Source organism: Garra rufa, chromosome 18, assembly GCF_049309525.1.
Source record: "Garra rufa chromosome 18, GarRuf1.0, whole genome shotgun sequence".
NCBI lineage: Eukaryota > Metazoa > Chordata > Actinopteri > Cypriniformes > Cyprinidae > Garra > Garra rufa.
In genome coordinates, this window is record NC_133378.1 from 26940525 (window position 1) to 26955562 (window position 15038).

A 15038-nucleotide genomic window follows, 5' to 3' on the forward strand; every position below is an offset into this window, starting at 1 on the left:
AAAATATTGATGATTATAAATGCTATAAAAGTTCTTTAAATAAAATAGCTTTTATTCGGCTACTGGAATGCAAAAAATGATTTTCTTAATATTTTTGTATTGTTTTGTAGTATAAATATCTAAAAGCTATTTAATCAAGATGAATTAAGAAGTAAAATGACTTAAGATATGTCTTGTTTTTTTTATAAATGATCAAAATTGTCAGTTTTAGCTTAAAACAAGAAAATATATTTAAGAAAAATAATCTTAGCCTTTGAATTAAGATTAAGCCATTTTACTTGTAAGTAAGTAAATGCATATTGATTCAATAATTTAGATATTTATACTAGAAAACAAGATAAAAACACTAAGATAATCTTTTTTTTTCATGTGATAGGTTAGTGTACATAATTATAAGCATCTTGTTCTTTTCTGTATGAGTAAAGCTTTTTTAACTTTTAGTCTCTAATACTATGTTTTTATTGTATTAAATTACAACATAACTATGAAATTTGTTTTAAATACACAGGAGAGGACGGTCTCATCGCAGATGAGCTATTTAAGAAAGTGCGTATCCTGTGCTGGGTAATGACAGGACCTAGTAATCTACAGTCTAAGGCTCGGCATGTGAAGGCAACGTGGAGTCGTCACTGTAACGTAGTGCTGTTCATGAGCTCTGAGGAAGACCGCAGCTTCCCCACAGTGGGCCTCGGCACAGGAGAAGGCCGTGACCAGCTGTACTGGAAGACCATTCGTGCCTTCCACTATGCTTTGAAGAACCACGGCGATGAGGCAGACTGGTTCCTCAAAACCGACGATGACACGTTTGTCATTGTGGACAACTTGCGCTGGATCTTGTCAAACTACACTGCAGAGCAGCCCATATACTTTGGCAAGAGGTTCAAACCGTATGCCAAGCAGGGGTACATGAGCGGCGGTGCAGGTTATGTACTCAGCAAAGAGGCCCTGAGAAGGTTTGTGGAGGGTTTTAGCACTAAAGTGTGCACTCATACCACCTCAGTGGAGGATCTAGCGATGGGTCAGTGTCTGGAGAAAATGGGGGTGGTAGCAGGGGACTCCAGAGACTCACTGCACCGCGAAACCTTCCATCCTTTCATTCCTGAACACCATCTTACAGGAAAGTTCTCCAAGACCTTCTGGTACTGGAACTACTGCTACTATCCAATTGTAGAAGTAAGTCACACACTTACATTTTTTACACAATTACATTAGCGTTTTATATATATATATATATATATACAATTTAAATATGTCTTTTATGTTCACCAAGGTAAAAATTATTTGTAGCACGGGTATATTTGTAGCAATAGCCAAAAATGCATTGTATGGGTCAAAATGTTTCTTTTACGCCAAAAATCATTAGGATATTGAGTAAACATCATGTTCCATGAAGATATTTTGTAAATTTTCTACCATAAATATATAAAAGCTTACTTTTTAATTAGTAAAATGCATTGCTAAGAACTTCATTTGGACAACTATACAGGCAGTTTTCTCAATATTCTTTTTTTTTTTGCACTCTCAGATTCCAGATTTTTAAATAGTTGTATCTCGGCCAAATATTATACTATCCAAACAAACCAAACATCAATGAAAAGCTTTTTTAATCAGCTGATGTATAAATCTCAATTTCAAAAAATTAACCCTTATGACTGGTTTTGTGATCAAGGGTCATATATTGTGAAATACTATTTTATAAAAAAAGTTTCAACCTTTTGTAATATTTTAAATGACTGTACCCTCACATTATATCAATTTAATGCGCCCTCAATAGCTTAAAAAAACTACTGACCCCAAACTTTTGAATGGTAGTCTAGGATAAAATATTATTTTTAATGTTTTTAAAGTGTCTTCCGTTCACCAAGCTGCCATTTATTTGATCCAAAGTACAGCAAAAACAGTAAAGTTTTGAAATATTTTTACTATTTAAAATAACCGTTTTTATTTTTCATATATTTTAAAATGTGATTTATTCCTGTGATTTCAAAGCAAAAATTTTCAGCATTATTATTCCAGTCACACGATCCTTCAGAAATCATTCTAATATTCTGATTTGTTGATTTGAAAACAGCCGAGTAGAATTTTTTATGGCTCTTTGATGAATAGAAAGTTCAGAAGAACAGCATTTATCTGAAATAGAAATCTTTTGTAACATTATAAATGTCTTTACCATCAATTTTGATCAATTTAAAGGATCCTTGCTAAATAAAAGTATAAATTTCTCTGGTTTCTTTCCCAAGACTCCAAGCTTTTAAATGGTATAGTGTGTATTGTTTAAAAAGCCTTTTAATTTAGATATTCATCATTTAGCAAATTAGCTTCGATCAGAGGAATAATTACATCACAATATTGCTGCTTTCGCTGTATTTTGTATCAATAAATGCAGGGTTGGTGAGCAGTAGAGAATTACTGTCCAAAACTTTTGACTGGTAGTGTATGTCCTTTGTGACATTTTCTACACTCCACAGTTTCTGTCTCCTACACACAGGAAGCAACTTAGTTATTACTTTAATAATGACAGAAGTTAAACTCATTTTTTTTAAAGTTTTAAGGACTTAAGTACCATCTATGCCTGAGAGGAGAAAACAATTGAAGTGTTAGAAGTAATTTTCCATTCAAGGCAGTATTTCAGGTATGAATAAAAATCAACAACATTGTTTGAGAAATGTACTTTGAGAACGGAATTACCTCTCATAATTTTAGCCCTCTCGTTTTTTAAATGCCACACTGAACTAGAAACTCCTTCAGGTGATTGCAAGCGAAACCAACAATGGATAGGTTTGATGGGGACAGGGTTTGTCAATAGTTTTCCTTTCATGTACGTGATGATGTGATTCGTGACTAGACAGCTAATGACTAGCAATACAAAACCCACGAAATAAACACAATTTTGTCTTGTCATGGTCAACAAAGTGCAAACAAGTGAGGATACAAATGCTATTTCAGTGTTTATGAAGCGAGTATGAAAACAAACATGATTTAGAATAGAAATGTCATTTCTTTCTGAAAAATTCCTTTTTTAATACAAGTTAAGCTCAGTTGAACAATGTTAATGACAGAGTGACAAAAATCTTAAATTTTCCTTTTTATAAAAGAGCAAAAAACATTGTTACAGTGAAGCTCTTACAATAGAAGCAGTTTTTTTACACTAAAATCACATTAACACATACTATTTGTCGTGTGGCTGCATTTTGATATTTACAGATTGGCCACATTCACTTAATTAAAAGTGCCACACTGTAACCCTGATTTTTGCTTTTTTTAATTTCATGTTAATCAACATTATGACACAAATGCTGTTGATTTGAGTTTAACTTGCAGTGAACCTGGACTTTTCGTTAATAGGATTAGTTCACTTCCAGAAAAAAACATTCCTGATAATTTACTCACCCCCATGCCATCCAAGATGTTCATGTCTTTCTTTCTTCAGGTTTTTGAGGAAAACATTCCAGGATTTTTCTCCGTATAGTTGACTTCAATGGTTTGAAGGTCCAAATTGCAGTTTCAATGCAGCTTCAAAGGGCTTTACACAATCCCCAGCCGAGGAATAAGAGTCTTATCTAGCGAAACGATTGGTCGTTTTCAAAAAAAAAAAAAAAATACAAATGATATACGTTTTAACAACAGATGCTGGTCTTGCACTAGCTCAAGGTGCGTTCCGATCGACAGGGTCCCTACGCAGTGTTCACTGCTCCCTACTCCCTTAGCACGGTATATCCGTTGAAGTGGACTTTGCTGACAATAATCACTCATTTGGAATGCCCTGGAACGTCATCAAAGCAAATCAACTGCAGGGTCAAGCAGATTATGATTTAACATAAATAAATATTGTAATTTATTTTACTTTCAAATTTAAATACATATAAAATACATATAAACGTATGTATCTAAAAAATATAGTCCAAATGTATTTGTTTAGACCGTTAACAGATTAACAGATTTTTGTGGTCTTATCTCACGCACTTTTTTCCCCACACACAGCCTATATTTAACTATCCTGTGGTAACATTAAATAAAACAAGACACAGCTTCACCTCGCCAGTTTTACTTTCATTCATAAAATACAATATGCAAATGTAACATGAATCGCCATAACCATTCATAAACACTCTAATTTGCATAATAATAACAACATTTATTGCAACCGCTCCATTTCAGAGCCTTTTAAAAAACTTCAACGGCTCTTCTCCATCATTACTTCTAACTGGTGACGCGATGTTCCCTTATTCCCTATGCCGTTCGCAGTGCCCTTCGAACTGAACATGTTCGCTCCCTTCGGTTTGGAATCTCACTTAAGATGGCGGAATACCCTGTGAAGTCCACTTCGCAGTCCACTTACGGTCGAATGGAATGCACCTTCAGTGTTTCTCAACCCTGGTCCTGGGCGCCCCCCAACACTGCACATTTTGTGTCTCACTAATCAAGCACACCTGATTGCACTCATCAGCTCATTAGAAAACATCTCCAGGACTTGAAATGGGTGTGTTAGATTAGGAAGATATACAAAATGTGCAGTGTTGAGGGGCGCCCAGGATCAGGGTTGAGAAACACCGCACTAGCTCGACTTTTGCGTATTACGTCGTCACGTGTAACATAGACGCAAGCACCGAACCAGTGTTTACAAAGTGAACATGCAAAGAAAGTCCAACGCTCTTTACAAAGAAAAAAGGGTTAAGGGTAAACCCACAAAAATGATTTTGTGTAAATTGATATTAAAGGAGTAGTTCACTTTCAGAACAAAAATGTACAGATAATGTACTCACTCCCTTGTCATCTAAGATGTTCATGTCTTTCTTCAGTCGAGAAGAAATTATGATTTTTGAGGGAAAACATTTCAGTATTTCTCTCCATAACTTCCAAAATGCAATTTAAGTACAGCTTCAAAGGGCTCTAAATGATCCCAGCCGAGGAAGAAGGATCTTAAATAGCAAAACGATCGGTTATTTTCTAAAAACATTTACAATTTATATACTTTTTAATCTCTACACAGAGTGCACACAGAGATAGACAAGATGAGAATTTGAGGTTAAAAAGTATATAAATTGTAATTTTTTTTTTTAGAAAATGACCGTTTTGGCAGATAAGACCCTTCTTTCCACGGCTATGATCGTTTAGAGCCATTTAAAGCTGAATTTTGGAAGTTCAAAATCAGGGGCACCATAGAAATCCATTATATGGAGAGAAATCCTGAAATGTTTTCATCAAAAAACATAATTTCCTTACGACTGAAGAAATAAAGACATGAACATCTTGGATGACAAGGGGGTCAGTACATTATCTGTACTGACACCCTTGAACAATTTTTGTTCTGAAAGTGAACTACTCCTTTAAGATAACAGTCATCTAAAGGTAACGTTAATGTTATGTCTTTGACAAACATGACTGAATTGAAGAGATTTGACTAATACCAGGGTCAGCGCTCCATCGCCCCATGAGTCCAACAAAGATATTGTGCATTTCCCCTGAAAGACATCTTCCTTCGTTTTTAAACAGAGAATATTTAAAAGCACAAAACAAACCATAGAATGTCTTACTTTTACACTGAGGTGGTATATCATCTGTGTCTGTAAAAAAAAAAAAGACATTTGTAAATATTTTAAAACGCGTTTTTTTAGAAAAATGAATTAAAACTGATATAAAATAACAACAACAGCAACACCAAAAACATCCGTTCACAAACCGGCGTCCATGCGCCCCGTTATTTCAATGAAACTGTCGTAATCTAGGTCATTATACCTCTTCAGCAATTTATAAGCCGACAGCCGAAAACTTGCATTTTTCTCCATATAGTGGACTTCAATGGAACTCAATGAGTTGAATGTCCAAACTGCAGTTTCAGTGCAGCTTCAAAAAGCTCTACATAATCTCAACCAAGGAATAAGGGTCTTATCTAGTGAAACGATTGGTCATTTTCTAAAATAAAAATAAAAATGTATATATTTTTTTCCCTAAAGATGCTCATCTTACACTAGCTCGACTTCATGTATTACGTATACCATAGGTAGAAGCACTGACCCATTGTTTACAAAGCGAACGTGCAAAGAAAGTCAAACGCCCTTTACAAAAAAAAGGTAAAACAACGATGTCAGGCAATTTTGAAGTTGGAGGAGAAAATGAGATGGAGTTTTTGAACACACAGACAAAGAACTAACCATGTGTGCCCTTTCCAACGTGGTAATGTAATGCCTGAAGTCGTAATGCAAGACGAGCATTTGTGGTTAAAAAGTATATACATTTTCAATTTCTTTAGAAAATGACAGATTGTTTCGCTAGGTATGACCCTTATTATTTCTTGGCTGGGATTGTGTAGAGACTTTTGAAGCTGCATTGAAACTGCAATTTGGACCTTCAACCCGTTGATCCCCTTTGAAGGAGAAAAATCCTGGAATGTTTCCCTCAAAAACCTTTGTTTTCGACTGAATAAAGAAAGATATGTCTTAGATGACATAGGGGTGAGTAAATGACTATCTGTGATAACATTGAAATGTAACAGAATGGCATCACTAATGCTTATTTTTTTCCTCTACAGGGCCCACAGTGCTGCTCTGATCTAGCTGTGTCTTTTCACTACGTTGACCCTGTGCTAATGTACACCCTTGAGTACTACACTTATCGTCTGAGGCCCTATGGCTACCAACACCGCTACCAGCCTCCAGTGCCTGCTGTACTGTCTTTAGCTTCCCACACTGGGAAACCCACCGTAGAAGCTCAGAGATTAGATGAGCGTGTTAAAGAAAAGTCTGTTTCAACAAACACCATAAATCCTAGAGCTGAGAAAGTGAAGACGACTGGAACAACATATCACAAAGTCACAAATGCTGCCCAGGGGAGAAACATAACAGACAGAAGCACTGCATGATTGTGAATAATGATTGTTTCTTCTTGTGTTAATCCAAAATGAAAGCATGTAGCACTGACAGATGTGAACTGTGAACTTGTGTAGCATTTGAAGTCATCCAGACTGTGCAAATGGAGTGGTAAATTGGTTACAGGTCTTGGCTAATAACCAAAATTTTGTCCCTATTGCTGTTGAGCAAGTACAGTGACTTGACTGATTGTGCCAGTAATAAGTCAACTGTAAGTCACTTCGGATTTTGCTACTCGATGGATTTCTTAATAAGGTCCCTGCTATTTGAATAAATTGTTTTGCTGCCTTCTAGTCTGAGTACAAAAAATGTGTCTAGATTCACAAGCCATACATTATATATATTATAGCCAAAGGACATGAAGGGCTTGAATCGTTTTGTTTTTCAACACCAAGTCAAATATGAAGCTGAGTTTCGTATAATTTATGATTCTTTGGGGTTTCTTCAAATGGCCTTCTTTTTGTTGTCTATGACTGTGCAGGTACTGAACTGTTACCTTAAAGAGATAGTGTGGTTTATCGGTCTCCAAAACACTAACACTCAAGTCAAACTTGAAGTATTAGGGACACAATCAATGTTTGCTCAAGTATGATTATATTGACACCAAGTTACAATACATATACGTTTAATTTACATAATTCTGTATGTGACTCTGGACCACAAAACCAGTCTTATCCAGCACGGGTATATTTGTAGCAATAGCCAAAAATACATTGTATGGGTCAAAATGATAAATTTTTCTTTTATGCTGAAAACCATTAGGATATTAAGTACAGATCATGTTCTATAAAGATATTTTGTAAATTTACTACCGTAAATATATCAAAACTTAATTATTGATTAGTAATATGCATTGCTTAGAACTTAATTTAGACAAATTTAAAGACGACTTTCTCAATATTTAGATTTTTTTGCACCCTCAGATTCTAGATTTTCGAATAGTTGTATCTCGGCCAATTATTGTACATCAATGTCAATCTTATGTATTCAGATTTCAGATGATGTATAAATCTCAATTTAAAAAAGCTGACCCTTAAGACTGGTTTTGTGGTCTAGGGTCACATATGCAGTTGGTTTAAGAGTCTAAGTCACTACATTATGTTGTTTTGACCGTTTTAGTAATAAAACATTGTGAGATCAGATAGATAATATTTTTATTTACAAAAATCATGTTTTATACATTAGACAGCAAAAATAACTTTTCATAAATATATTAAAATGCAGGGGATGTAAGTGGATATGTAAATGTGGCGATATATAATCTAGGTAAATTTATAATCTGCAGTACAATGAAACAAATCACACCATAGGAAATCATGTTTATTTGATTCATCTTATATAAATATTTTCTCTTGCTCTATCACTTTTGTAAAATAAATTATGATTTTTTTTTTTGCTCCAAAAGAAATGTCTTGAAAAGAAGCTGTCATGACAGGGTGGGATAGACGATTCACTGGATATGAAATAATTCATTTGCCTATAACCCACGACGAAACCTGCAACAAACAGCAAAACAAACAAGAAACAAGTTTATATTCACAAGGACAGCCAGTAATTTCGGAATAATAGACTTTATAATTACAAATACCGTGGTGTTAGGAAGATAGACGTTGTAATATCTTCCGAAAGCCTGCAGATGGCAGAACAACTTTACTGAAGTGCTTACCTCAGTTTGCATTTGTTGAAGAAGATGCCTCCGCTTGCGCTTGTTTCTGGATAGTCTTTCCTCCATGGACGCCCAGTTTCTGACGAAACAAATAACGTACAGTAAGTCTTGTGTGCAATTTTTTTGGCAATGTTAGCGTTGATATTAAGCAAGTGTGTCATATGTTTGCCGTTCAACCCACATGGTTCAATAAAAACAGTCGTTACAAATGTGTAATTTTAACTACACGTTGTCTTACAAACAAAGAGTCAAGCACTAGTTTAAATTTCACGAATCTTAATTTCGAAACGTACTTGACTTGGAAAGTAAAAAACCTTACAGATTGATTCAGTCACCGCTTTAAGATTAAACAAGTTCAATAAATGATTCTTTAGATTTAAATCGGTAACTCATGTGCTCTGTTATAATTAGTTAAAATAACATACTCATATGAGTCATTTGTTCGTAAAACCAATTCAAGCTGTTCCACAGTGTATATATTGATTCCCTAAAAAGAACCGGCTCATAAGAATCAATTGTTCGTGAATCGGACTGCATTAGTTAAGAAGTATGTTTTTGATTCCCTAAAAAGAACCGGCTCATAAGAGTCATTTGTTTGTGAATCGAACTACGCGTTTCAGGTTTGTTTATTTCGTGCAACCTGCAAGGACAACTCAGTTGAAGAATCGTGTTTAATTTAGACTTTAAACCCACAAAAATGATTTCGTGTAATTTGATATCAATGAAACCGTCATCTAAAAGTAACGTTAACGTAATGTCTTTCACAAACACCACTGAATTGAAAAGAAAAGCTGTTACCAGGATCAGCGCTTCGTCGCCCCATGAGTCCAACGAAGATATCGTGCATTTCCCCTAAAAGACAACATATTTTTATTTCCTCTTTTATTTTTAAACAAAGAAAGCATAAAAAGAACCTTAAAATGTCTTACTTTTACGCTGAGGTGGTATATCATCTGTGTCTGAAAAGACAAAACAAAAAAACATTCGTAAATATTTTAAAAACACGTTTCAGTAGGAAACATAAGTAAAACTGATACAAAATTACAACAATAGTAACAACAAAAATATCTGTTTACTCACCGGCGTTCCTGCGCCCCATTAATCCGACGAAACTGTCATAATCTATGTCATTATACCTCTTCAGCAAGTTATGAGCCGACAGCCGAAAACTTGGACTCTCCTGTGCATGAAATGAATTTTTTAGTATGCAGCTGAGGTAAAACTATATATTTCTGCCTATTAGATGATCATAAGGTGTCACTTACGCCTGAAACTGATCTTTGAGACTCTGACTGCTGACAGCTCGACTCACTCCATCGGGTTTCCAGCACCAAAACCAAGAACAGTAACACTAGCCCACGGTACATCGTTACAGATAAGTCTGAGGAGAAAATGTCAAGATAGTAAAGCAATTTTTTTTTCATAGCATAATTGTTTGCTAGACTTAGTAACATTTAAATGAAAATCAAAACAAAGTTTCTACAATCCTAAATGCAGTTACACATATTTGTTTTGTTTAATCTCTTACAGTGGTATTCAGTATAATTTATTACTGAACTAACAGGAAGGAAACCCTTTGTTGAATTGATTTTTTAATAAATTGAACGAATGTAAAATTGTAAATTCTAATACATTTTACAAGGTCTTGTACTCACCTAAGCTGAGGATGGTGCTATGTGGAAACAGCTGAGTTACAGTTTGTGGTCGAGGAGTTAAATCCTTTTGTGATGGACTCTCAGACAAGAGACACAGAGATGGGGATTCTCTCCTGTCTGATTGTTAAATGATAGCAACATGTGCGTAAGTCCAATCAGATGTCGCAGTGTAGGTGTGGTTTAAGGGTTTGTAGTCTGCATCAGCAATGACCATGCAATTGAGATCCTGACATCAGAGGCGTAAGGCATTCCTTAAAAGGACAAACCGTAGCCTCTTTTGTCAAACGCCTTTCGCCAATTACTCAGATTTGAATTCTTGCAACTTTAATCTCATATCTGTAACTTTGCCAGGTTTTTTTCTGACCCTTTCAAGGTTACAGAGTGCGAGGCTTGAAGGAAACAGGGTCTTCTGCATCTGTGAGTCAAACTTGAACATTTGCGTGAGAGCGTGTCCAAATGTCATGTTTGTTGACTCATTAAGATTATGTTGATATCTATCCGAATGCTCCTTTTCTCCGCTAAGTAGGGCCTTATTGTTGTATTTTCCTCCTGACTGCCTAATTGGTGCTGTCACTGGCGGGAATGTAATCTCTCAAGGAAGCAATTACACAGATGGAGCGGTGGTTGATGAGAACGGTGTCTCGCGGACTCTGTGGACATCTTGAGGGGGCATCTAACTGGCCTGGCAACATGCAGGGTTGATTAGTGGGAACATCCATTAGTTGCTGCCCACACTCAGTATGCACCATGCAAGGGGCAGCTGTGCTTTGAAGTTTCTGTTAAAGCACAGATTTGATCAGTTCATCAACAGAAGCCTATGATAGCGCAGCCCAGGCAGTACTAACCCGCTTACATTCACAAAATAATACCTGTGAGACTCCAACACATTCGTCAATGTCGTTAAATTTTTTTTCATTGTTGTTTACGTAATTATTTTTTATTATGATTATCATCTCTGATGTTATCTAAATGAAAACCTTGACTTACCTGTTTTTTCAATTATTTTGAATTGCAATTCAGCAGATTCCTCTTTCTACTACTCCAATTCCAGTTGCTGGTGTTTACTTTTTTTAAAGGGATAGTTCACCCAAAAATAAAAATTCTGTCATTAATTACTCACCCTCATGTAGTTCCAAACCCATAAGACCTTTGTTGATCTCCGGAACACAAATTAAGATATTTATAAAAAAAAAAAAAAAAAAAAAAAAGATATTTTTGATGAAATTCGGGAGGGTAAAATTTTAACTTTGAATATATATATTTTTTTACATAAAACTACATGCTTCATTTTCTAAATACTCCACATAATTAGGCACATGTCAAACCTCCAAGAAATCATATTTACCCACCTCAGGCATTACCAACCTTTTATTATTTTCAGTTTATTTCAGATTGAGTAACCTTTTTTTCTCGACCCTGTGATAAACAAAATGGTATTGGTTTAAAAAGGATTTTACACAGATATCAATTTAATGATAACAAATGTAACATTTATTATATTTTTAACATTTTTCCAGGACTGAAGCTAAAAATACATAAACTGTGCATCTATGGTCTCTTTGTTTTTGTAAAAAATATTTATAATTTAGAAGTTTAATTAAAATCACAATTTTATTGTTTTAGTCCTTAACATGTCAGATAGAAATTGGCAAGAAATGTTTTCATGTTTTTCTTCCCTATATTTTTCCAAAAATATTAAGGTGACAAGGTGTGACAGGGTTGAAGTCTGTATAACATTTTAAAGGTATACATTGCCTTCAGTTTAAATTTTTTGTATTTTGTTTCTCTCTCATATTGTCCTCTTATTTCTGGGTCAACATATCTGCTTGCCCAACACTGTCTTTCTGCTGCAAATGTGGGTGCAATTTCTGATTTAGGATGCTTGCCAAAGTTTTAAGTGGACATATTACATCACAAAATCTATTTATAACAAAAATTTGAGTTTTTATGGTTTTGGTAAGTATATATTTTTTTAGTTTTTCACTCTCCTCAGGCAGTTAGAAGAGTAGACCATACAGTGAGTAAAAGAAAAATTCATCCTGTCCTGATTTTGTACGTTTGCCCACTGACAAATAATTAATCCGTGTATAATTTTAATGGTAGATTTATTTAAACAGTGAGATACAGAAAAACAACAAAAAAATCCAGAAAAACCCATTTCAAAAAGTGATAAATTGATTTGCATTTTAATTAGTGAAATAAGTAGTTGACCCCTTCGCAAAACTTGACTTGGTCAAGTACTTGGTGGCAAAACCCTTGTTGGCAATCACAGAGGTCAGACAGTTTATTGTAGTTGGCCACCAGGTTTGCACACATCTCAGGAGGGATTTTGTCCCACTCCTCTTAGCAGATCCTCTCCAAGCCTTTAAGGTTTCAAGGCTGATATTTGAGAACTCAAACCTTCAGCTCCCTCTACAGATTTTCTAAGGGATTAAGGTCTGGAAACTGGCTAGGCCACTCCAGGACCTTAATGTGCTTCTTCTTGAGCCACTCCTTTCTTGTCTTGGCCGTGTGTTTTGGGTCATTGTCATGCTGGAATACCCATCCAGACCCATTTTCAATGCCCTGGCTTAGGGAAGAAGGTTCTCACCCAAGGTTTGACGAATAAATGCTGTCCATCGTCCCTTTTGATGCATTGCAATTGTCCCCATAGCAGAAAAACACACCCAAACTTAATCAGGGAATGAATATACCCTAATTGTTAATGCCAAGACAGAACAATTACCAAATACAAAATATTCAATGGAGCCAAAATACATATAACTAAATACAATCTTGTCATATGTTCAATAAATCAGAGTAAATATTTCATAGTGCATTCATTAGAACACATACATTGTACTTATGCACTGATTAGAATACAATGTCCCCTTTTTTTGTACAATTCCCATGAACCCCCCCCCCCCCCCCCCCCAAAGTCCATGCCATGCTATGTACATTTCATAAGATGGAGTCCATTGGGTGTGAGTGTAGTGCAAAAATGAGAAGTCCATGTATGTGCAGACTTTGAGTGTATATGTGGTGTAAAATTGGAAAGTCCATGTATGCAAAGATATGCACTAGTGTGTGGGTATGCCACAGTATGTACATGTTTGTCCGTATATATGTAAAAGCGTGCTAATCAAAACAGACCATAGGAAGCTGACATTATGTTGTCAGTCTGAATGTTCTGTTAATCTGAATGTTCAGCCTCCAGAAGTAAGCAAAGTTTGGTGATGAGTCTTTGGAGAACACTGTGGACAAGACCTTCAGGCCCTGGCAGGGTTTTTACCACACAACCTAAAGGCCACAAAATTCTTGGTGCTGTATTGTCTATTATGACCACTGCCTTGAGATCATTGACAAGATCCTCCTGTGTAGTTCTAGGCTGATTCCTTACAATTCTCATGATCATTGAAACTCCACGAGGTGAGATCTTGCATGGAGCCCCAGACCGAGGGAGATTGACAGTTATTTTGTGGTTCTTCAATTTGCGAATCGCACCAACAGTTGTCACCTCACCAAGCTGCTTGGTGATGATCTTGTAGCCCATTCCAGCCTTGTGTAGGTCTACAGTCTTGTCCCTGACATCCTTGGACAGCTCTTTGGTCTTGGCCATGGTGGAGAGTTTGGAATCTGATTGATTGATTGCTTCTGTGGAAAGGTGTCTTTTATACAGTTAACAAGCTGAGATTAGGAGCACTCCCTTTAAGAGAGTGCTCATAATCTCAGTTGTTACCTGTATAAAAGACACCTGAAAGCCAGAAATCTTGCTGACTGATAGGGGATCAAATACTTATTTTACTCATTAAAATGCAAATCAATTTATAACTTTTTTGAAAATGTGTTTTTCTGTTTTTTGTCGTTATTCTGTCTCTTACTGTTAAAAAAAACATACCATTAAAATTATAGACTGATCATTTCTTTGTCAGTGGGCAAACGTACTAAATCAGCAGGGGATCAAATATTTTTTTTCCCTCACTGTATTACATCAAAAAATCTATTTATAACAAAAATTTGAGTTGTCATGGTTTTGTTAGTATATATTTGCTGAAACCATGATTATTATTATAATTCTTTTTAATTAAAATGATTAATAAATGAAGTAAATAACTCAACCCCGTCACAAGTTTACAGCCCCGTAACAATGAGAAATACATATATTTGTGACGGGGTTGAGGTTTTTCACTCTCCTTATGCAGTTAGGAGAGTAGAGCATATATGGCAGCAATAAAACAAGTACATTGTATATGGATTAAAATAAAATGTTGAAAAATAATAATTTCCCATCTTCATTTTATGTGACGGGGTTGAGTTGTTAAGCTTCTGATGTAATTTCTGGTAAATAATGCCACATATGAGAAGAGTCTACATTATTATGGGCTTAGAATGGTTAGTGTGACTGGGTTGAGTTCAGACTGAGGGGCATAACTTTAAAGTCTGTTTTTTTATAAAATATCTTGCAGTTTTTTAGAAAAATATTCTTCACAAGAAAGAACACAAATAAATGCTTACATTATTGCCAAAAATCACAGACACTGCACGTTTTGTTAATAATTTTCTAAATGCAAAATAAATGAATTGCCTTAGGGACATGACAAAATGCTTGGTTTAAGATAAATATAAGACATTATTTTTATGCTATTATCTTTATTCATTATAATGGGCATACCAAAGTAATCCTGCACAAAGTATGATGAATGATGTCAAGTTGTATATAACAACATTACAGACCCGTCTATGTGCTTGGAGCAGTCGAATGGGGCATCTATAGATATCTATGGTAAGGACATTGATAAAATAGTCCATGAGACATCAGCGGTAAACCATAATTTTAAGAAGCTACAAGAATACTTTTTATGCGCAAAGTAA

The 15038-nt window shown here is 35.3% G+C and overlaps 2 protein-coding genes across 2 annotated transcripts in view; one reads left to right on the forward strand and one right to left on the reverse strand.

The window, feature by feature from the left end:
* The window catches only part of c1galt1la (core 1 synthase, glycoprotein-N-acetylgalactosamine 3-beta-galactosyltransferase 1, like a), a 10664-nt gene extending 3518 nt beyond the window's left edge, over positions 1-7146 (forward strand). The window contains exons 3-4 of the mRNA XM_073823591.1: positions 509-1173; positions 6530-7146. Of these exons, the coding sequence (XP_073679692.1) occupies positions 509-1173; positions 6530-6859 (995 nt within the window). The 3' untranslated portion in view covers positions 6860-7146. The remainder of the gene's footprint in view (positions 1-508; positions 1174-6529) is intronic.
* Positions 7147-8003: 857 nt separating this feature from the next.
* Positions 8004-10311, reverse strand: tac3a (tachykinin precursor 3a). The gene is made up of 7 exons (XM_073823784.1): positions 10188-10311; positions 9798-9913; positions 9613-9712; positions 9462-9491; positions 9331-9384; positions 8533-8611; positions 8004-8362 (listed from the first exon to the last, which is right to left on the reverse strand). Exons 2-7 carry the CDS (start codon positions 9897-9899, stop codon positions 8344-8346), a joined length of 384 nt encoding a protein of 127 aa, XP_073679885.1. The 5' UTR covers positions 9900-9913; positions 10188-10311; the 3' UTR covers positions 8004-8343.
* Between the last annotated feature and the right edge of the window lie 4727 nt (positions 10312-15038).

Excerpts from the sequence above, each read along its gene's own strand:
- tac3a (XM_073823784.1), bottom strand. The coding sequence starts at position 9,899 with ATGTACCGTGGGCTAGTGTTACTGTTCTTGGTTTTGGTGCTGGAAACC. Across the intron at positions 9,713-9,797 it reads CTCAAAGATCAGTTTCAGGC|GAGAGTCCAAGTTTTCGGCT; the intron begins GTAAGTGACACC and ends TTTCATGCACAG. Across the intron at positions 8,612-9,330 it reads GCGACGAAGCGCTGATCCTG|AAACTGGGCGTCCATGGAGG; the intron begins GTAACAGCTTTT and ends TTGTTTCGTCAG.